Here is a 24,716-nt window from a genome sequence, read left to right on the forward strand (position 1 = left end):
GGGGAGGAAGGGAGGGAGGTCAGAAAAATGATAGTCCAAGTAATTTTAAAGAGAAAATTTCCCTTAGACCCAAGGGAGAAGACATGTGACCTAATAGAAGTGAAGCTTCATGAAACCAGATCTGCTACCTTATCTCTGTAGTCATACCTGATCCTTCAGGGTTGAAAGAGCCCTCACTGATACAGATACTACAACAGATAGATTTAAATTTGGCAGTAAAGGTGAGCAGAATATTTTTCTGTTCTTCTGCCACTTAGAACTGCTGGAAGTAGTTGTAAATGTTTGCAGAACCCATTGCGTGCTGAAACAGTTGGAGGTGATTTTGCCTGAAAACTGAATGAGCAGTCTGTCAGAGAAAAGACTTGAACTATTTCAGCCAAAACTTTTGAGGAGCAGGAGAAGGGTACAGTTAAGTAATTATTTCATTTTACTAAACATACATAAAAACATTAACTTATGAATTTTTAAACTTTGGGCAAAGCCAATAATAACTTGAATTTGATTGCAGAACCAGAACTAACATTAGGAGTAGCAATTGTATACATTTTAGAACCTAAGAACTGCTGACATGTTATATGAAACTACACATATATACCATATTCTATAGGAATACCTCTACAAATCTGGGTTAGAGAAGTGATCTGTCTATGCCTAAAAGCATGCTTATCTCCTGGTGCTCATCTTCACTGGCCTTCTTCATATTTTCTCTTTCTTGCTGAATGAAGTCTCTCCAAATTCAGTAATTTCTCAATTCCTTCTATTTGGTTTTGTATAATGGAGTTCCTAAGAGAGCAGCTGTCCTCATCTTTGGGTGCTTTGTCACTTGCTGGAGTGACAGTCATGTGAGAAGACTGCTTGTTCTGTAAAGCAGCAAATCCTTCTTGAACCTGACAGAATACAAATGTTAGCAGTTGATAACCCAGTGAAATTCACGTACAAAGGTTCAGATTGTTGGATTCTGCTGAATATTAAGCAAGAGAGGAAATCTTAACAGGAAAATAAATCAATTGGAGAAAACACATTTAATTTGAAGTGTTTGCCTTGTATTTGACTGAAAATTTGATAATGACACTTCCACTTTTATAAACCAAACCTTAACATAAGACTTGGTACAAGAGTGTGATTTAAAAACGACAAACTTGTATTAGAATGCAGATTAGCAAAATAAATAGCTTAATTAAAGAGTTTAATGTTGCAATTGACATTTCTATTGCTAGGCAAGCATTTGATTAACAAAACCCAAAATCATGAGGTTTATAGTGTTAACTCCCTCTCCACTGTATAGATTAGAAAGCAAACATCAGTAATGCACAGTCTGTAACAGGTTGGCTTTTTTATGTTAAAGATCTTTTTGTTCTTTTGATAGTTTTAATTACTCTTTGATATATTACTGTTAGCTACTTCATATCTATCCAAATTAAAGACAGATGGCAACACAGTGGGGAAACAGGTTTTTTGCCTGATGAGCAAAACCCTTGCACTTGAATGATGAGTTCTCCACCTGTAATCTGGCATTGTGTGGCTCTTGGGGGAGCAGCGTGCAGCACCAGCAGCTCCCCTGCAGCACCGGCTCTGTGCTGCAGGGGAGCTGCAAGGTGACCTCTCAGACTCTGCTCCTGTGCAAGATTACACGATGAGACCCTCCCCCTCTGCTGAATCATTTCTTTAATATTAGGCAACTGTGCCCCAGCAGTTCTAAAGCACTGTGTCTTAATCAGGCCTACCTTTATTTTAGCACATTCATTTTGTGCTAAAGCTTACCTCCCTAGTGTATAAGCATTTCTTAAAGTTTGAAATATGAACAATAAAATTCATGCAAATTGTTCATTATTGCATTTGTAACAATGTTGCTGTCATGCAGCTGAAGGTACTACTACTTCAGGTCAGTAATGACTGGCATCTCCCTTGTAGTGAGGAAATAAGTTCTTCATTTGAGCAGTGTAAGTTTCAACCTGTTAATTCTCTCATGCTTGTCCCCAAGGCCTCAGCAACAAACAGATCATACTTCACTGCAAACCACTGGTCAGTATCTCTATGGAATAACATGTGGGGTTGAACCTGTCCTGTACTGAAAACTGCATGTTTAAACTGACCTGGGAGTGCTTATTCATCCTTACTGTGGTACTTAAGTATGGATAGACTAATGTTTAAAACAGTTCTTAATATTTTTACCAGAATTATAAGTGCACTTATACATTTTTTATAATTTTTATCCCTTTTTAGAGTACTGTACTGTGATTGAATGAGATTACCCAAATTGTAGAAGGCTTAAATCTGCTCCAGTTGCAATCATACATGTTAATCAAAGCAAAGGAAGCAGCTCCCAACAGCTTGTTTATCTTGGTCATTAAAATGACAAAAAGCTGAGAACAGAAGGCATTAGAATGACACCAACACAGAAAGGAAGGAGTGCATTACTGCAGGCTGAGATTTTGTAGATTAAGGATTTGGAAAATCTAAGGTGAAACCAGCATGACACTGTTTTTGTCCATTTCTGCTTTTTCTTAGCTAGCACAGCAGGAGCTTTAGTTTGGAGGTGACAAAGCAGATAATGAAACACAGTTTTGCTTCAGCTGTAGCTACATGGTGGAGTTCACTCAGCTCCTGGTTCCACCTCTGAGAAAAAGCATGCAACACAGAGTAAATACCACCACTGTGTTTGGTGAAAAATGCACCTCAGTGTAATTCACAAGTAGAGTCAGGCTAGGAAAGTGGTGTAATTTCAAACATCAGTATTGTGAATTTCAGGGATTGTGAATGCTGATGACATCAAAACCTGATTATCTGCTGGTCAGCCAACTCTGTCACTTGAGACCACTCTACACCTCATCCAGAGACAGCCCTAACTATCTGAGAAATAAAAATACCTCTAGAACCTCTTCTAAAAAGGAAAGGTCAGCTGCAGCTGTAAATTGCTGCATCACTTTTGAACCATACATTCAACATTGGGTCAAATTCAAATAGAGCTGTTCAAGCTCCAGAGTCTAACACAGATCTGAAAATGCAGTGATGAGGCATTGGGAAACAACAGGTTTTTACATGTTTGTGTAATGTTACCCTACAAAATAACATTACTCTAAATAGGGCATCACATAACTACAGTGTGTGATAAATAGATAGGCTCTAATTCACAGATGTGCTGAATTTTTATTCTTCCATGGATTCTTTTAAATTACATGGTCTTATCAAGTAATAGAGGAAACAATGTTTTTATACTTTAACATACTACTATTTTCCTTTTTTTTCTTTAACTTCTACTTTTACTGTAAGTGATGATTTTTATTAGGGTACACAATAGACTAGCCTCTTCCTCCCCTCCCAAACAGACTGGTTAGCATCTGTTTGATTCATATGCTGTGACTTTTTCCTGCTGCTTTCTATCAACCTTAATTGTGAAAAATGGTGTCTTGTTGCCCTTTTGATATTATTTTGGAGATTGACTCAGCCTTAAAGTATCCAGATGGGTACAGTTGTACAAATATCTGTGGAATTAGCTCACTGAGGTCTGGTCTGCAATATTTTTAATTGACTTACATGTTCTGTGGGAAAAGAAGAATCATAAAAAGCCTTTGCTGTAGCATTCCATTCTTCACTAGGCTCTCCCTGGGGCTCTCGGTGGATACTGGAGGCATTCAGAGTGTTGGCAGCTCTGTTCAAACTGCTAGAACCTGATTGACAAAAAGGAAATGGTAACAACTGCAATTTAGTCTCCAGGCACTAATTGTGAATGACTAAACTGGTTTACCTCTGATCTTAAAAAATCAAATATTTTTGTTTTAAATCCCTGGATCTTTATTGTAGGCTTTTGCCCTTCATTTTTTTTCTTTCACATGCTTCATCTATTTTTTCTCTAAAGATGAGGTATATTTCTACTTTGATTAAAAATGTTTTCTCTCATTTTCACGTATTAAGTTAATGACAGAAAAGTGATTTATAGGAAGTGTATGTATTCTAAATATTCTAACTGAATATATTTTTTCAAGCACTATTACTTTAAACTCACTGTCTGATAACAATAATAAAATGCATAATTAATGCCATTATAACATGATATTCCAGGGTGACTTGTAATAAAAGAAAACATGAATACAGAGCTTTTCAGACAATCAAAAAACACCTTTAGGAGTCTTTGTGTTAATGGCTCTATCTGATGTTTCAGGTGGTCAGGCAGTAGCCATCTACTGAAGGTAGGAAAGGCAGGTGAGTAGATTCATTACAGACTAGTATAAGCCTCCAGACCTTCAGAGGCTTCATGCAGCACCAGTAGATTCTGTTGCAACCAATATCAAATTCCTTGCAAGGTGAAAACACAAGGATGCTTTCACAGTTCCTCACAATGCAAAGAGGAGCTGTTTTGTCACTACACAGATGCCTGTGGATCACTGCATTGACAGTAAAACCTTGTTTTGCTGTGAAAATCCATGTTGCCTCATGGTTATGTAACAGTTATTTCAGAATACTGACATTTTCTCTTGGGAGGAACAGGAAAATGGTTACGTGTTTATTTTCTTTTTTAAGCATCTGCCAGGAAGATCTTTCCCATTCCCAGTTCCTTCCTTCATTTACTGATGTGGAGTGTCTGCTCTCTGGGAGCCAGCATATAAATAGTAAACTGCACTGTGGTTAGGCAGTAAAAGGAATTCCCTCAGACAGACTTACTAAACTCTTTCACCAGTTCTCTTCACCTCTAGCTCTCTCGTATGGCTAAACGGTTTGTGCTCCAGTCAGTCAAATAAAAAGATTTAAAATGTAGGTCCAGTGCCCACATGGATTCCACTGCAGGTCTGCCATTTGGGAAGAGATCTGCAAACAAACCAACACAAACCCCAAGCACAACAAACACTGGGAACTTGTAGGAGCCCTCACAGGGAGGTTCTCCTCTCTCCCAAGGAGGTGCAGCATTCCCAGAGGGCAGCAGCCTCAAGGAGGCGCCTATCTCAATTTGGCAGCGTGAGGCACATCTGGGACACAGACCAAGACCCTCACCATGAAGGTTTGCTGAAATTCAAGGTCTGGTCACTAAGCAACTCAACTGAGGGACTGGAGTTAGCTGCCTACCAATTGCTTTGGATGAATCTCTCAGAATCACTTGGAGTTCCAGCACTTTGCATACAGAAAGGTTTCTGACAAGAAGAGGAGGAGGAACTCGCAGGGAAGAAATTTAGATAGCTCTGTCTGTTCTTACAGAAAAGATACATGCAGAATATCATGTAACTAGGCATTCATTTTATTGAAACAGATACCAAAATTCACATTATTAGAAGAAATAATGTGCCATCTGAGATCAGGATTCTAGTACCATGCTACCACTACTAATGTTATAGGTACAAAGACATTTCTGAAACTCAACCTCAAAAAATGTGCATCAGAACATAAATATCCATGAGCAGGAGATCAAGGACAGAAACAAAATTACCTATAGAGCTAAACTGATAAGAGAACAATGTAAAGAAACCAGACTGCTGGGTTTCTGTCTGCCACTGGCTGCAAAAGTAAGGATGGGAGTCCACTTTGCTCTTGGTATGTTCAAGGGCCAAGGGTGAAAACACTGCACCAACAAAAACTCTACAGACACAATCACCCTGTCCCATGGATCCTGCTCTTTGGAAAACTCCCAGGGCTCCAGTTTTGGGGTAATCTACCAGCTCATTTTATTGCAAAACAAATCTAAAATACAGTTTTTCCACATCTCAGTAATGATTTAGAAACCCATGGAATAAAGTTCATATTTACTATTTTGTACATGCAAAATATTGCTCAACAAATACTAACCAAGTGTCAGTAGTAGGAGATTAAAATGCTCTTTGAGCACCTCAAGCTCCAAAGTTTTTCAAGTTTTTTTTCAAGTTTTCCAGAGCCTGACAGAATATAAAGTCCTTTCACATACTCAGCACATTCAGATGGTTTTAATGGTCCATCTAAACTGGAGATGTACAATAAAATAAAAAGTAAATTTCTGTAAGATCCATTCAAAGAAGCATCTACTGGTTCAAAATCTACCCTAATTTTGATGCAAAATGAGAACACTGAATAATTTGCAAAAGCTGCTCAGTGCTTTTCAGATCCATGCAGAGCCCTGATAGAATATGCTCTACATTAGGGTTAGAAATGCCAATCAGAATTCAGTTTGTCATTGTACTGCTGTTATTCCACAGAGGGAAATATGAGAAAAAAATATTTAATCAACTAATTGATTGATAAGCTAACAAAAGCGGTTTAGTTGCATTTATAGCATACACAGAGCAATCTCACCATTTTGTGATATAACTAAAATGTCAGGTTTACGTTTTTCTACACTAAAACCTTCACCTTCTAATAATTTTTCTAAGCACTACATGGTTCAGAACATTAATGTTTATATTTTCTTACCTTGTCCTGTTTTTCCACTGTCCCCATTTTCACTGAGATCTTGACTCTGTGTGTTTGAAGTAATGTTTGTGTTTTCCACTAAGCATGGTGGTTTGTCTTTCAGAAGGGAAGGCTCCTTGGAAGCTGAAGTCCATGTAGCTTGACCTCTCATTTGATTTATTCTTGAACAAGAACTGAGAGCTAAAAAATTCAAGTATAGTGGAGGTTTCTCAGCTTTTTTATCTGAGGTTGGAAGATCAAAGGATGACCTTACACTTATGTTTACTAAATTTCCAGATGTTCTCATGGGTAAAGAGCATGGTTCTTTCAGGTGACCCTCAGCAAGCTTCATTCCTGGAACTGTTCCACTCAGTGAGTCTTTTTTCTCTTTTAATGTGTTATTTGTTGAAGCATTAATCTCCAGGGAATGTCCAGTTTTGATGGAGTGTATTTGAGTACCATTGTTAACATTTTTATGTGGAATTAGTTTATCTGTACATGCCCTATCTGCTGGGGGGTTTTTGTGAGCAACTTCAAGCCCATCAGCCTTTACTAGAGATTTGGCTTCAGCATTGGAAGTCCATGTGTTTGCAGCATTCCCTGTTTGTTTAGTACTGCTTTGTTCAGGTTGATTGCTGTACATGTCATCTGCATTTACTCCTCTCTCAGTTTTGGGGGGGCATAAATTAAAAGTACCTAAGAGAGACTTATTATCTCTGCATTCTTTTGCAGCAGCATCATCAGAACTTGTGTTATCACAACAAACAGCTGGTGGATGTTGAGCATCAGTTGCCAGAACACCAGTGCTGTGTGTGTTTCTGGCACTGTCATAATTTCTGCCTTCAGCATCTACGTGTGTCTGTTCCAGAGGAAGTTTATCTCTATGTAAACCACTCACATTGAAGTTTTTTTCTGTTTTGTGTAATCTACTGCCTGCAGAATTGCCACTATTCAGCAAGATGAATTTTTGGTATTCTGCTTGAGAATCCTCTTTAGTATAAGGTAGGATGCCAAAACTTAACTCCTTAGCATGGTAGTTGTCTGTACTTCTGTCATACAGAGCACTCTTCTCAGTGCAAAGAACAGCTTCAGACTCAGGTTTGGGTGCTTCAGGTATAATGACACTTTTGTTGTGCTGTCTGGTGTCTGAGTTTGCATCTGCCTCAGCACAAGTTGATTCATCTGCAGTATTGCACAGTTCTTCCTTGCTGGTGTCAGTCTCCTGACTTCTGTTTTTCCTGTCAGCACCTAGAGTCTCAGCACTGCCCAGAAAGTCCTTCCTTGTTTGTGTGTGCTGTGCTGCCAAGGGCTCAGTGCTGTCCTGTGGCTTTTGATCTGAATCTGCATTGTTTTCATCTGGTAACGTTCTGTGCGCTGTTCCTTCTGCCTCTCTGCATCCAGGGACATGCATTTTCCAGGTGTGTCCTTGGGTAATTAAATCAGTATCTGTGCAGAGGGTGTTCCTGGGAGAAGCCTCCCTTTGCTTTACTTCACAAGGGCTAGCAACATTAATTTCATCCTTAAAACTGTTCTCAAGAACTTGTGACCCTGTAGAGTGAGGGTATTCTCTAGTTAGTGACTGATAACCCAGAGGTTATGTAATGCTTTATTTTTAAAGTTTAGAATTTCCAAAGAGGTAAAATCAGGATTGGTATCAATGGTGATATCTTATATTACACACACAAGCCTGTCAAAAAGTTACTGAAGGTAAGTATTGCACTATGGTCACTTGCAAAATATTATTTTATAAACTGAGAAAGCAGAGAATATATTAACATCCTGTAGATTTTAGATATGACCATTTAATTCAGGATTTAAGCCCTCTCTTGTCATATACTATTATCTGAAAACATTTATCCTTTTTTAACAAAACTACTTATCTCTATTATCCATGGAAGGTTATTACTTTGTTCTGTCTTTAATTCCTCAGTGCTTGAAGACTGGTCCCTTGTGTTTTTTACTTCGGTTTCTTCTTCATTTCCACAATTACCATATTTTCTTATTACAGACTGCATAAACTCATGGTCTTTCTGAATTTCACTGTCTTTTGAGTGTTCTTGACCACTCTAGCATAGGAAGGAACAAAAAATCATAGGTATTTTAGTAATTTACTATAAGGCAAAAAGTTCAGGACTGAGATTTAAAATTAAATTTACAATTCTGATGGAAAATAAAGACCTGAAGCATAAAAAGTAAATGTAAACAGAGGAAAAGAGAAAAGCAGACTAATACCCTAGAAGAGTAGGAAAGAATTCAGGTCCTGCTATATTACAGTGCACAAAGTTATACATTTGACAGAATTCCTTAGTGGAAGGAATTTGTGCTGTACATGTGGTGACTGGACTACTCCCTCTCTCTGCTGGCCGACTCAGTGACCTGCTCAGTGATTCCATGTGCAAAAATCCTGCATGATTGCTGTTTACACCCAAATACATAAACAGCATGCACACAAAACCAGCACATGCACATATAACCAACTTTTTTTTCTAGCAAAAACTTCATTTCACTTTTAACTTCATTTCACAAGGCTTCTGAATTTACAGTCCCTGTCATTTAGTTCCTCATTCCCTCCCAAACAGCTTTTTAACTTGAATTTGAGTCAAATTCAACAAGAATAGAAGCCTGAAAGATTTGTCTACTTAAAAGTCTAAATCAGTGGTCTACTACTGCATCTGTATTTGTGTTCAGTTTTAAAAGCTGCAGTCAATGAAGTTCTGTGGAAACTAGAGCCTTAATGGTGAAGAAACTAAAATCCCACCAAAATAAAAGCAAAATGAGATGCATCCTTTATCATCATCAACTGTTTGGCAGCTGAAGACAGGAGCACGTGCTGGCTCTTGCCCTCAAGATAGGATATAAAAGAGGCAGATGTGGGAGGGAGCTTAGTCCATAAAAGATGTGGGAACGAGCTGAAGACACTTGGGTGACTGGAAGTGTTGCAGAAGGAAGGCTGGGATGTGGGAGGGAGTTACAAGAGCTGTGCTTGGGCACTGGGTGTGTGGGGAGGACAGAGAATATTGCAGAGTGGAGGGAGGCAGCACTGCTAAAAAATGGGGCTGTTGCAATGCAGGCAGAGAAGGGATGTAGAGCACAAATCTGCTGGAAACAGTTTCCTACAGGTCACAGGAACATCCTGAGGCTCCCAGCTTTCCGGGTTTGGGGGAGGGAGGAGTCATGGTAAATAGAGGAGGGTCCTAAAATCATTTTCCTCCACCCGCAATTTGAAGTTTCAATTGAAATGTCTTTCTCTTTTCCTCATGTTTTATCATTATTTTCCCTGTCACACTTGGAAATTGTATATATTGCACATTTTTTTTCCTAGGTTTTTAATTGAAATTGCTTCTTTCCTCTATATAGCCCTGGCATCACACTTTCAAGATTTTGAATACAAATAGCAGAAATTTCCTTTTTCTTTCCTGAAATCTGTAATTATCTTACAATCTTTTGTTCCTAGGAGCTCTTTCTTCAGACAGAAACACCAAGCACCATTCTATAACTGTGTACATTAGTCTTTTCTACAGAAATAAGACAGCCACTGCAGTGGAGCTTACCACTTTTGCTGGTGTGGGCTGAGCTGGTGACTGCATCTGAAACAAACAGGATGAAATGTTCATAGAAAGGCAGAAAGGTTTCATGTTTCCTTTCCAGGTTTTCAGATGGGTTGAAGAAACCTACTTTTCAATAAATTCAAATAGCTGTTCGGCCCTTAAAAAATAGGTCCAAGATGGACAAACTAAAATACCTAAAAAGCAAAACTTTTAAACTTGGATTTTAATTTTTTGCCTGCGATTTAGTAAAATCTAACTCAGAAACACATATATCCCTAAATATCCTTTTCTGTCAAAAGACTATTTCATAGTATGAAATTCAAACCCTTCTGAAAACCAGATCTTCCTGTACATATACCCACAAAAGAATTACAGCAAGCCATTGGTGGGTGTAACCCTATTCTCTAATGGTACACAGCTGAATTACAAATTATATCAAACTAAAAGTGAAGCATGGTAAGGTTAAACTAAATTGCAATCCAAGTCTGTAATGAGGTCTGACATTGTACCTTTCTTTTAAAAATGTCTTTTGTTTAATTACTATTCCAGAGGTGATCAGTATGAAGAAGTATAAGCACATCCTGAATTTCATGCCCCACAAATAACCACAGGGATTTCAGATTGCACTTGCTGTAAAAATAAGTATAAGCATATTTCCTTAGAACACTTGGAACCACAGTCAAGATCTAAATCCAAGCCAACACCTTCCCCTTTTATGTGTCACTAGAGGCTGACTCATTAGTGATACAAGGTGAAATTCCACAAATCAGGATAACCAATATGATCTGCTGTAGCTTCAGTTTCTTGGCACTGTTCCACTCAGTCCAACCTGCCTAGCATTGGAAATCTAATGATTGTACAACACAAAGTGGTGTGGCAATTTGCCATAAGATAGTGTAAGATATATATTTGGAAGTCATCTGACTTCTTTTACATTTATGAGCATATGCTTTAAGCTTTTCTGCTTTCAAACCCATGGGGCTATCTTAGTAAGCACCAGTACTGTTTATTATGAATGCCTAATCATTTTGATTCTGCATCCTAAACAAAATCAATATTCCATTTCCATTCAAGGAAACAGTGATATTTAAGATACACAATTTGCATCATTCCTTGTAGAGTTCAGCTTTGGCACAATGAGTACTCATTGCAAATCTCATTTCCCTTGCATTATTAAGCCCATACCACAGCCATGTGTATGTGTATGTTAGCTATAAACATACTTATGTATGTGCATTGAGAAGAAATTGATTTTACATTCTTCCAAATCCTAAAATATTTTTACTGCTTGTCATTTTACTGACAATTCATGGACTATTTCTGAAATAGTTACCTGTCTTTACAATCCTAATGTCCTCCTATTTTCTTAACACTACAAACAAGATTGTATACACGAAAAATTAGTTTTCCGTTCTTTGAAGAAAGATCATTACTTGTTTGTAAAAGTTAATGGAAAATACTCAACAGAACAACAGAACACACTCAATGCACAGAGAAGGTTTCTTATGGCTTCTGACTCTGCCCAATTTTTTCAATCCCACAGAAGACTGGAATACAAATTTGCAATCCAGTTTGATGATGGGGTAACACAGAGCTGCAGGGGATATAACAGAGGGATCTGTGGTATCTGTATGTATAGCTGCAGGGACCATGGCATATAACAGAGGTGCTGTGTGTTCTTCCTTTTGTTCCAAAAGCCCATCTTTGGGTGCTTAACCACTTGTCTTCCCATATATGCCTGCACCTAGAGCTGAACATGGATTTGGCTCACCCAACAATCCAAGCTCAATTCTAGCTCAGCCTGCACTGCATAAAAGTCTTTTACCTCCTCCATTCACCACCTGATGAGCTTGCTGTGCCTTTGATGGCTCCTAAACATGCTATGTGACATAAAGGTTGGTGTTTCCTAAACTAAAACTGAAGCACTTAGATAACCTGTGTATTGATAAAAACAACCCTCTGACCTGTCCTGTGTTTCAGATTTTAGAGAAGCTGAAATTAGTTCCTCTGAGTAGAAGTAGACCTACTTCCACACCTCCAGGGAACTTACATACATGTGAAGTCAATTGGATCTGCCCCAGTATTTGAGAAATACCCATGGAAAATGTCTGTGTAATAGGGTTTAGTAAAGATAGGTTAACTGCTGTCTGTTAGGTTAAAATTTATTAATGAAGTAGTATCTCAGGTTTCTGTGATATAAGCATCTGTCTTGATGAAAGGAGAACATTCTCTGGGTACAGTAAGTTTCAGAGATACTTAGAGCCATTGTCACATAAATTTTTAGGCTGAGCCATGTCAAAGGAGAATCAGTAGACATGACAGACAAGATGAGAAGACCTGTCATATCTTCAGTTCTCTGGCATTTTTATAAGACACACTGCAGCTAGTAAAGGCACTTACCTGCAGATTTTCCATTTGCTCAGAATGCTGATTTCCTGGAGGAGGATGACAATCTTCAAGATGTCTATGAAGTCCTTTAAGGGAATTCAGCTCATTTTTAATAGTGTGTATTTCTCTTCTCATATTTTCCTCCTGTAATAATTGCAGTACACAGAGCACACAAACACTTTACTGCATGTTCAAATGGGTAAACAAGCATTTTTCAAAGGCATGAAGAGCTTAGCAAATGAAACTTCATCCTTAAAAGAAAGTATGCTGAGGAATTTCTTTGTAAAAAGTAATTCAGCTCTTTTATTCAACCAAAATTTTAACCACATTTCCATTACAGATTATATTTTTTATTAACTGGTTTGGAATTTTTTTACCATTTACTCCTTGTTGCAATACTTCAAAAAAGTGAGATTTGTATTTGTGGCTTTCTTCCTTTTTGGCTCAAAGATAAATGTAATATTCCACATTCATTCTCTACCAATATTGTCAAGAAACCACAGCAGCAAATAATTTGCTTAGCCCTTTACTTCTGTAAATAGCTTCAAGTATCCAATCTTCCTTCAGAAAATATGTAACAACTAAATTTTTGTATTTAGAACTAACTGAATGGTCCAAACTACAACTTGTAAAAAGAATCAAAGGGCAATTTTACAGAAATACCTTCACTTGATTTACAAAGATTTCTGGACCAGTGTTAACTTTATCCTTGATTATTTACTTTAGGAGACAAAATTTCTAGTAGCTGTAGCAGAAATATGAAAAGGAATAACAATTATCTTCTACAAGAACAGATGCAAACATTCATGAGAACTAAGCAGGGCAAATTCCCATGTCTATAGAGGACATTGTGGTACAAAATTCTCCAAGGAATCAGGTAAATCAAATCTTCTCAGGGAACTGAGCATCAGAACAGTTCAGCTATTTTGTGGTCTTATGGTTGCAGTCATCCTCACAGTGGCTGCACTCAAAGGAGTGAGCCTTAGCAACAGGATTACAAGGACAACTTTGCATTATTTCCCTACAGCTTCCCTGGAAATCCATCTACCAAAATCAAAACCTTTCTGTCAGCAAGTGCCAAGCACATAGAAATAAAAAAGACAGACTATTAAACAAATGCTGCTATGAGTCTGGTTTCTACACATTAAGCAGAGCTTGTCTTATTGAAGTGGTATTAATCTTTCCTACATATAAACATGCATTTATTATTGCAGACAATTTTTACAGCTACAAGGTTTTGCTAATTGTTTTGGATTAAATAATTGCCAAAGAATTCTTTAAAAGTAATGAGGTAATAGAAAGAATGTCAAATATAGAAGACTACTGTTTAGGACTACTCTGGACAACTACTGTTTAGGTGTCCAGAAAGGTGAATTCACTAGGGGGACACAGCAGACACACCTTTTCTTATCCCCTTTCACCCTCAGTCCACACTAAAGAATTCCTTTCAAATCAGAGCTGCAGGAAGAGCACTGACCTTTTAGAGCACAGAAGTCAACCCAAACCTACCTTGAAAAAACATTCTTTTCTAGAAGTATCTGTATTACTGGAGAAGAAATTAGTTGTTCTTATGGCACTATTTCTGCAGTATTTTCTTGGCTTTTAGGGATTAACTGAAATGCTTGACAACTATTCCAAAAACTTCTAATACTAAAGCATTTAATTTAATAAACCTACATCATTTTTCCAAGTTCTTAGTGCCTTCTCGTGCTCATTCTGAAGATTAAGGAACTTTTCTTCATTTTCCTTTGCCTTCTCCCTTTGCAGCTCATTATCTCTTTCAAGGGCCTGCAATAAAATTAATTATCCAAAAAATAATCAATACCACATTAATGAATTTTGATGTGTTTTATGTTGCTTGGACCTTTGCTTCTAACATGCTGCAAGTGCCATACAGATCAGTGATAATGTGCTATCTCAACAATAATTTTCATAAATTAACAGAAAGGTGCTTATAGTTTAGCTAACAGGAAACAGGGGGAGGTTATGAAAAAAGAAATGGCTATAAAAGGGTATAAAAACACTTGCCATTATTCAGTTTCACTGCATAAGTTTTAATGTGCTGAAAAAGTAATATAAAGTCCAGAGATGAGAGATATGAAATGTAGCATAATCCAGAGGCACTGTACTTAAAGAAAAAACTACTGTATACTGACAGGAAAAAAATATTTTATAATCAGTTTTTCTGTCCTGAATTGTTTATTAACCTCTCTTATAAACTATACAATCTTTACATTCTAAAACATATCTACTGCAACATGAAGTATATATCTGATTATGCTTTAATTTATTTTTATTAGGTCACTGAAATAGGAGTGCATTGAAATAACAGTAATATTAAGTTTTATACCACCATAACTGTACTTGCAACAGTTTTGGTTTAACTCTTTCAACTTTCCTGTGCTAAATTAAAGGAGTCTTGTGTAAATCAGCAGCAACTTCACACACATGTCAGGTACTCTTGGAATTTTTATCCTATCATATTTTCATAGCAAACAATATGGAAGATAAGAGTCCCTGCATTCCATTACCTGGTATATAGATGACACAAATATATTTGATATAATGTAAGCATAACTTTAATGCATGAGCTGTATGACCAGCTACATATTTATGATTCTGCTGAGCTTCTCTAAAGTTCCACTTGAAAAATGTTATGGAGGCAATACTCCAAACCAATTCCCTTTCACTAAATATTTTAACCAAAAATGAGTCCACTTTTTGATTCACTTAGCAACAATTTTAAAATGTCTATGTTAATTTAGCTACACTACTAATAAAATTATATTTTACAGGTATTAAAACTAGGAAAATTCAAACTACCCTGCACTTTGGTACACATGGGAAAAGTTGTGGATAAGAATAAAAGGGATCTTGACAGACTATGTATTTCCAAAAAATGGGAAAATTGAGCAATACATTGTCTGAATAATTCCACTCTGATGTAGCATCTTTCATCCAGTTGTATAAACCAGGAATCCAAGACCTCCTCTCTTTGATGAACCTGCTCTTAACTCCAAGGATGCTTTTACTTGCACCTGAAATGCAACTTCCTTGGTGATGGATGATAATAGTTATTCACAGCATAGCTCTTAGGACAAAATCTCAGAAGTAGCAGATGTATGGAACTGATCACATGTTAAAGCCAGTTGTACAGACAGGGGAATACCTGAATTCTTTGCATTCTTAAGTATTCTGTCATCTGTTTAAGAATATTTTTTTTAAGTTATATATTCAGCTCCCTATTTAAAAAAAAAAGGCAAAAAAAGAAGCAAACATTTTCTCATTCCTTGGAATATCATGGTAATTGTATCAAACTGAAAAAAAAGTCCATTTACACCAATTTATCAGCTTTTTAATCCATATATATAAGCATAACTTGTAACACCCATTTCATCTAAAGTATTTATGCCTAAAGTTACCTTTGAGGAGTGCACTGAAGCTTTGATGACCAGCAGTAGTTTGTGCTGTAGTTAGAACAACTGAACACAGTAATACCTTCCCAATGTCTAATACAAACAGACCCAAATCAGAGCAGGCTCTCATTAGAATTAGCATAATTACAACCAGAAATCAATTTTTGGCCTGCACAGGCTGCAAAAGAGAGACCTGTCCTCCATGCATACCTCAACAAGAAGAAAACAAGCCATACTTTAAGTCATTTATGTGCAGCCTTCCAAGAGAAGATTCACAGATACCATTTACTGTTTTAGCTGGATCTTTAAGGCATACTATAAACTTTATCTGAGAAGGGAAACAATAGCTCGGAAATGCTTCCAGAAAAAAGCACTTTAAAATACACTTGCTATTCAATAGTCCTGACACAAAGGACTAAAGGGTTCCTGTATTATGAAAGACATCACCAGTAGGGTTATATATACTAATTATCTCCAGCCTCTGTTTTAATCTACAAAGCAATTCCAATTATCTTAAAAAACAAAAAGCACATTACCTTCTTACTTTAACAAAAACCAGGATTATATGAATAGCAAGTAATCCAGCTGTTTCACTGGACCCAATATACAAATAATAGAAGCTACAGAAAATCATACTACTTTAGGCAATTCTACAGCCAAAGGGTTGTTCAGTTAATCTCTGTTAAAATGTTGCAGATGCTTTAATTCCTAGGGAGGTTTTAGCCACTTTCTGATGGAGAACATAGCTCACCTTCAACCTTACTTGTTTCATCAAAATACATTAGCCTTCTGTTTATATTGTGGCAGAAGGCAAACTATTCACACCTGTTAAGAGTAAAGTCTTAGGGGAAGTGAATAATTTCAAATTAGCATAGAAGTATTTATTTAGAAACAGAAGTATATACCCACACTGGAAGTTCAATTTTAAATTACTGAATTCCTAGTTCAAAACCTTGGCTTCAAGGAGTGGAACAGTTGTGGTTATGTCTGGGCAAACAGTAGATAATAATTTTTAATAGTCCAATCAGTGGTTGTACCTGAACTCTGCATGGTACATCTGATGGGAATGGATATGACCTTAATCTTCAGTGCACTGACAGCTATTGAAATGGGGAATCTGAACTGTTCTGAGCTTTTACACGCTGAAAGAGTGTCTTAAAGTGAGTTTATGATGCTTGCATCCCCAGTCATCTGTTCTGTTTATACTGGATATTAAGTTCTGCACCTTCAAGACTGGTTCTGAGAGCAAAGGGGGTGAGAAGCAGCACACAGGTTGTCTGCAGAAACTGCACTTGCTCCCCTGCATCCTTTCTCATCCACTTGGAGCCCTGGATGCTGAGAATTTCAGACTTTCTGTGCTGACAGGCACTGCCTCCCCAGAGAACACTGCATTTCACCTGAGGCCGTGGAGAAGGCCTCCAAAATGGAATGACAGAACTGGGATTGTGGGTGTGGAGTTTGAATAGAAGTGTGTAATACCACAGGATGGAAAATGTAGAGTTTAAGGGTTTAGAATATAGTACTATATATAAAGCAAGATGGAGGTTTTAGGGCAGTGGCTGGTCCTTCTTCTTCACCTTCTTCTCCATGGGTGGTTTTGTGTAATTGGATTAAAAAGCCCACACTGCAGGCATGGGTGGTTGGTTATTGGGTTAGAAGTAAAATAATTTAGGTGCCATTTCTTAATTGGACAGTTTATCCTTTAAAGGCCTTGTAGAGAGAGAGAGCTACCGCTCCATTTTTAGTTTGTTAGAGTGAAGTGCTGTAGAACTCACAATTTGTGAGACTGTAGAATAAGAACTAACAAACATCTGAGTCTGAATAAGAAATACCATCTCATCCATTTAATCCCAAACTTGGCAGAAAAAGGAAGCAAAGAACCGACACCCACTGTGTTGCCTGCGGCATGGACAGCAGAACAGACCTCTCCTTTGCTTGTAATTACTTGGGTTTTTTAGTTAGCTGAGGCCAGCAGTTTTTTGGAACTGTTCAGCTATTGTTCAGTCCAGTAACACCAGGTCTATCATCCAGGGCACCTCAAGCTACACTCCGGACACCAGAGCCGATCCCAGAGAGACTGAGAGAAAACTGAAAACACAGCCACAAAAAGGACTATGAAAGAAATCCTTCTAAAATTCAGAAAGACTTTCTGAATTTTCTACCTCTTCAAAACAATGAGAAGTTTCATTGTTTAATATTATTCATTTTTTCTTGTTAAATAAACAATTTTTTTCCACTTTTCTCACAGGAAATTTATGTCTCCTGAACTGGTGGGAGGCAAGGCCACTTAAAGTTGCTTCTAAAGGGACCACTTCAAAAGTTTCCTCCCAAAATTTTCCCTAAAGCAAGACAAAGAGGAACTGAGGAGTGCTGCATCTCCACACTCTCCAGTGTGACTACTTCCTACCTCTAGCATAAATATGATGCCAGAAAACACAGCAAGAAAGGGCTAAAGATAATGCTCTACCTTAGCCCTCTGCTTTAATAAAACTGAGGACAAGGTCCAGCTATGAATGAAGATCTGAAATTTGAAATGTTGCCCAGAAATGTGTACCCATATGAAAATTACAAGAAACAAAAGTTATAAAATAATTTCAGTATGTGAAAGCAACCCTGTTCTGGTTTTGCCCTCTAGAAATGGCTGCTGAGAATGGCAACCATGATTTACTTTAGGGAGAGAAGAGGGAAAGCACAGCCTGTGCTTCAAGGCTCGTGCTGACAGTTAAGGAGCTGAGGGAGCAATGGAAGTGAGGTCAAAAGTTCTGAAAGGCACACAGATGTCTTTAACAGCCCTGGACTTAAAAAATACATAACAGATAGTAACAGCTTGTCTAATTGAGAAAAATCTGACCTGATAGTCTTCTTTCAGTGCTTTTAATTCACTTTCCATTCTAACATTCGTTTGGGTTATTCGCTGAAGCAGCTCCTGCACACACTGTAGAGAGCTGAGAATTTCCTTATTAATACAAAGAGAATAGAATACACTGAGCAAGATTTTGTTTCTGGAGTTTAAACATTAGATAATTTATGTCTTTTGTATTAATTTTTTTTTAAATTCTGTCAGTGTTTGCAAATTCATGTCTGTAAAAAAAGATACTCCAACCTCAACATTGGGGCAAAATTGTAGGGAGAAATCAGACCACCTCCCATTTTTCTGACCTTTTACCTTGGAGAAGTTAACATTACTATAAACTATTATTCTTTTCCAGAAAATTTTCTTATAGTTAAAATGAAATCCACCCAATCTTTATACATTCTTCAGTGCAAATCTGGATAAAATACATTAAATCCAACCCTACTGTGATTTCTATTCAGGACAAACAGAATAAATTTATCTTACTGTATCACAGGTTAGAAAAATATGGAAAATCCAAAAGAAATTACTCCATACATGGATCACTCTAACATGAAATTGTTCTGTATCTCCTGAATTAAATCCTAATAGATGTGAACCACCAACCCTTAGCTTTTCATCATATGGTGCAGCTATACCATATTGTACTGTCAGGGTCTGAACTTTGGTGTTACCTTCCCCAAGACTATATTGTTACTACATGAAGGGGAAGTTGTAAAAAAAGAGACACCCAAAGTGAGCTGATTTGAGTTGATGAAGATGCCACGAGTGCTGCCATGAAGTGTGTTGCATTCTGCTGGAAACATTATTGAACACTACAAAACACATTTCCAAGGTTTAAAAGACAGATTAAATGACCAAGACAAGGCAATCATCACCCCCTCAAGACCACTTACAGAGTTACTAAAAGAAGATATGCACAGAAAAAAACCTGAGTTTCAGGCAGAAAGGAATCTTAGATGTGCTCAGTTGCTTCAAAATACATTGAGAGAGGAACATATCAAAACAAAGTACTTTGACATACTTACAAAGTGCTTTCAAATTATTCTAGTTTTGGTTACAAAAAAAAAAGATACAGCTATCTAATAAAAATAAAATCAATATTTTAGTGTACTCTCATTCCTTTTCAAGCATGTATAAATAATACTTTTTTCACTGAAGCTTAATTTATTTTTAATTCAATTTTACATCCAGGAGAATGAACTGCAGAGCTGTGGAATGGTTTGGCCAGGGTCATCCAACAGGTCAGTAGAAGAGTTGGCCACATCTTTTAAATCTTGGAAAGTTTTCTCTCAAATAGACCAGCCTGCTTCTCTCACAGACTTTAGTACAAATCAGCTGTAATGTAGATGATATTTCTAGCCTAAGTCCAAGAACCACTGAAGCCAAGTTAATCAAGGTGAATTATGAGTGCTCCACAACACAGAAATCCATGTCTCCAAACCCCAGCACTTGGAGGAAACATGCAGCTTGTCTCTTCATCAGAGCCCTCTCCAGACTACACCAAACCCCTCCATAAGTTCAAACTAACCTACCAAACAAACCTTAGCAATTCACACAGAACAGGAGAGAGAGGAAAACCAGAATCCTTCTCTCAGATAACACAGCAAATATGCTCCACAAATTATGCTCCATTCATCTCCACAGAAATCCTTTTAGTGCATTCAGGACTGGGAGAGTAACGAGGCCTGAGTAAGTCTCTCATTTTTTCCAGGTGTTTATTGGCAAGTATTTTTTAAAAGCAAGCCCAAAATGCAAGCAGGCTTTTATAAATTGAAAGAGTGCTGCTGGATGAGTGCTCTATGGGCAGCCAGCAAGATACTCCTTTTGTCCCTCCCTGGCACCAACAATGATACACTTCTCTGACCTGTTCCCTTTTGTGAACTGCAGAGTGAAAGTCCTGCAACTGTTCAAGAAAAGGAAAAAAACCAACCACCCTTTTCATGCTTCTGCAAAGCAGTGCCTTATGCTCTTATTACAGGGAACAAAATTTTTTTTTGCTACATTTGATAATTGACTCTGTAGCCTTTTTTTAAAAAGGATTTTTTTATGGAATACACCTGCTTTAGCAAGAGAAGACACTCCCAACTCTGTTCAGGGATGTAAAGATGTGGCTTAATAGTCCAAATGGAACATCATTTCCTTTGTGCACCATTGACACATTATTGCCATTTTACCTGGTTTCAATACCAGCAATGTTTGAATAAACTGTTGGTAACCAGAAAGCAGAATAGCATGTTATTTACTGCTTATTAATACTGAACCCACATGTAGGCAAGTGTTTCGTGGGAATAACAAATTTCCCCCTCTGAATTCAAAGACAAAATGTAAGACTTGGAATAAAGTGTCAAAGAATGGACTTTGTTCTGGTAATACTTCCTCTAAAAACTGAGCAGTAAGATAACACTTAGGCCAGTATTAAATATTTCTGAAGTGTAAACAAGTGAAATTAACTCTTTTTTTAGCTTAGTATAATGAGAAACCTAAGTATGAACTACAGCACCTATATTCTTAAGTTATTTTTAAACAGTGAAGCAGTATTATCAACTCACCAGCTTTTCTTCTTTAATGTGAGTGTTTTCTTCTTGAACTTTTTTACTGACTGCTGTCTCCTTCACAAAAAGAAAAGAGCATGAAAAACATAAAAGGCATTAAAATTACTGTCCATTTTCCCTAACAATATTGTTTTAATGTGATACAGTGAATCATCATGAGTTTATTTAAAGAAATGGAATTATTTTAAAATGTCTCCTTACCCATTTTTTTAATATGAATTTTTTTTTACTATGAAACTATATTGATATTCATAGCACATCTATTTCCCTAGAAAAGGTTATAGTGGAAATAGTTTTGTTATAATGTATATGCAATATAGTAGAAAGGAATCACTAATCTGTATCCATGAGAGATCACTGCCAGGAGGTTTGCTGAATGAAGAACAGAAAATATTCACCAAAACTTTTAATTTGTTTAAAATTTAAAATACCATTCTGATTTTCTGTTGCAGTTCTTGAAACTGTTTTTCCTTCACTGCAAGATTGATGTTTTCTTCTCCCACCCTGTACTGAGAGGTGACCTTGGACCTTATCAAGTCTGTAGTTACTTTCTTCAGTTCCTTAACACAGGAAACACATATAAATAGTTCATCCAGTATAGGCATTGCAATTCAAAACAGAGACAAATCTTTTAAACTATCCTGGTCGTGCCCCACTTTGAAACAATGTATGGAAAAAACAGAATAAATTACAGGTACTGAAATGCGTAAGACTGACTTACTAAACTTCAAACTTGTCACACGTGACTAAAAGTTTATTTTCACAGGTAAAATGTGCCAATGTTAATATCTTTGAAGTATTTACTTAATAATTTTATTATTTCTTCTTCCAGGAGGTATATTAGAAGTGGACATTGAGTTGGTATTGGTAAAACCAATGGGTTTTATGGGTTCTTTACCCATATATACAATAGGAATTACTATTCTCACTATGGTGTACGCTCTTGGGAATGAGGAGAAAAAAAAGGGAGAACAGTGATTATCTGGTAAAAACAGGAACTGGCTATAAATTTGGAGGATCTTTGCTCTTCCTGAAACATTAATTACTTAATCTCAAGAGAATGCTAAATTAATTTTATATTAGAAGGTTCTACAACATGATGCCTTTGATTTTATAGTCTTTATCCTCTTTTAAATATCCTGCGGCTTTTTTTTTTCTTTTCCCCTTTTTTTTTTTTTTTTTTTTTTTGGTATCTGTTCTGTAACCAGTTTATTCAGAGCTCCTAGTGCAGCAAATAAACAGCAAACGCTTTGATCTCATTAAATTACAACTTATAGTTCCTGGAGCCATAAATATTGTGCCCTGCTCTCCCCCTCCCCTCCCATCCTGGTGCAAGGTAGTCTGGTTAATATCGCTCTCTCCTTGAGCACTCTGACGTTTACTCAGACAAATAGCAGAGGTTATGAATGCTGCTCACAGATAGCATCAAGAATTCTCCATGATGCCATAGTGGTGAACCAAGCATTCAGAATGGTCATAGTTTTATCTAACAACTAAGTTTGGTCTGTTTAACTTTTCTTCACAAAACTGGAATTTCGGTTATCACACACAGAATTATCACAGGCTGGTGGTTTAACTGTTCTGGACAAAATCATAGAACAGTACAAAAGAAGAAAAAAAGATTACATTGCAGCTGAAATTCACAAAGTTTTATGGAAAATACAAGTAGAGGTAGCACTTTTAAATAAATCATTTTTTTGCTAGAGGCTTTATTTCTCACGTATTTTAGCCATAAATTTAAAATGATCTAGCAAGTCCTAAGTGTAACTGCAGAATCAATTACAGAACTGAAAGCCAGAAATGCTTTACAATTTTTCTATTTTGAAAGCCAGTTAGATTTTCCCCATCTTGTGCAATAAAGACATATCTCAGCTGTACTGCTTTTACTAGAATGAACCATACAAGGTTCCTGCTGTTAAGTGGCAGAAGGTGCCAGCAGCTCTAACTTTGTGCAAGTGCAAAGGTGCACGGTGGCAGCCCGCACAGAGCAGCAGATGAACGGGACAGAGAGCCCAGCTCACAGGCTGGGTGCCACACCAGCAGGTGCAAAAGCCTGCCATGGATCTGATGCCAGCTGTTTTCCAAAAGTCAGGCTTTATAGTGTGCAGAAAAAACTTATTTTGTCATGGGGAAAGCATGAGTCATGCCCTTGAGGCAGAAAAAATGATTGTATTTTCTTTTTTGTAATGGCAAGTGGGTGGGTACAATCCATCTGGAAGCAAATCCAAATCTGCTAAAACAAAGCTGTAAGCAGGAAAAACCAAAACCAACAAACAACCAGAACCCAAGACAAACTCTCAAAAAACTCTCCACAAATGAAATCACCAAAACTAATAGCAAAGTTTTTCATGGTGAATGAAATCACAAGGTTTGTAGCTGCAAAAAGAATTTTAAAAATAATTTTCTACCTACATACATGCGTTTTCTTGTACCCTGAAAGAATGACAATGTAACCCCAAAGTTTTTGCGCTTTTTTTCTAGTAGCTTTCTCTCATTATTAAAATCACAAGTAGTATCCAAAAATCTATAAAGTATGCTGAATGTGAAAAATAACTATCAGTTCTGGGGTGGGATGAGAGAGAATTATAAAGGCTTTAAACCCATTCCCTTGAGCTGTTGCTAGCAGCCAATGCTTAGGGATATGGCCACAAAAACACTTCATGCCATTGTAAGTCAAGAGTGTCCCAAAATCCCCCTCCTGCTTATATCTCCAAGTTTGTCTAAGCAAAAACTTCCGCTTTTTTAGTCGGGGTGGTTGTTTTGGAGTTTGTGGTTTTTGGTTGGGCTTTTTTAAATATAAAATCTAGGTTTTTTCAATACAAAATATGAATTCCACTCTCCCTTGAAGCCACAAAAATACATGTTCCAGCATAAAGAAATGGTGTGAGACTGGAAAAGCAGCCAGCACAGGCAGATGTAACCACTTCCCAGGACTGATACCCTATGAAAACTTAACCTGTATTCAAAATTACATCTATATCTGCTGGCTCTCATCACAGACTGCTGCAACCCTCATGTACTCTTTTAGGTCTTGAACAGCAGAGATGTTTTTTAAGCAGCAGAATGACAGAAACCTTCTTCTTGGCCAGACATCAATGCAAGCATTTTCACAGTAGTTGAAAAGAATCCTACCACACTGAATATCAAAATGTTCAGATCCAAAACCAAATGTTACTGAAAGGAAATTTTGCCACAGTCCACTATATTACAATTTAGAAACTGCACTTGAAGCAGGCAATATCAAGAGAAAATGACAACCTTGCTAAATAATATTTCTTTCCTGAAATCCCAGAAGAGGAGACCTGTGCAGAACAGACCTCAATTTCTCTGTTGTACATATTTAACACCTTCATAACAAACTTGCAATTTCATTTAAATTGGAGATTATTTTTACCCATAAATGCTAAATAGCATTCACTAACTTCACATTCCCTTTAAGAACAAATGTGTGAGATCATCCAGGTCTGAGTGAAAGTAATGGTTGTGATAAGAGCTGACAACCAAATTAAGATTTTAGTACCATGGATAGTCATTCCCATTCCAGCACTGAGGCTACAGAGGAAAGAAGTTTGAGCCCAGGAATTGTCAGAGCTGTTAGAGGTCAGTC

The 24,716-nt window shown here is 37.2% G+C and overlaps 1 protein-coding gene across 1 annotated transcript in view; it reads right to left on the minus strand.

Annotated features, from left to right (window-relative positions):
• Nucleotides 1–38: 38 nt before the first annotated feature.
• CCDC73 (coiled-coil domain containing 73) overlaps nucleotides 39–24,716 on the minus strand; it is a gene marked incomplete at its 5' end in the record, with an annotated part of 48,358 nt that continues 23,680 nt past the window's right edge. Inside the window, 9 exon segments of the mRNA XM_084208753.1 lie at nucleotides 39–926; nucleotides 3,535–3,668; nucleotides 6,370–7,896; nucleotides 8,255–8,414; nucleotides 12,273–12,428; nucleotides 13,962–14,072; nucleotides 18,552–18,656; nucleotides 21,107–21,166; nucleotides 21,541–21,669. Of these exon segments, the coding sequence (XP_084064879.1) occupies nucleotides 684–926; nucleotides 3,535–3,668; nucleotides 6,370–7,896; nucleotides 8,255–8,414; nucleotides 12,273–12,428; nucleotides 13,962–14,072; nucleotides 18,552–18,656; nucleotides 21,107–21,166; nucleotides 21,541–21,669 (2,625 nt within the window). The 3' untranslated portion in view covers nucleotides 39–683.

This window comes from Fringilla coelebs (assembly GCF_963513975.1).
Source record: "Fringilla coelebs genome assembly, chromosome: 6".
NCBI classification, from domain to species: Eukaryota; Metazoa; Chordata; class Aves; order Passeriformes; family Fringillidae; genus Fringilla; species Fringilla coelebs.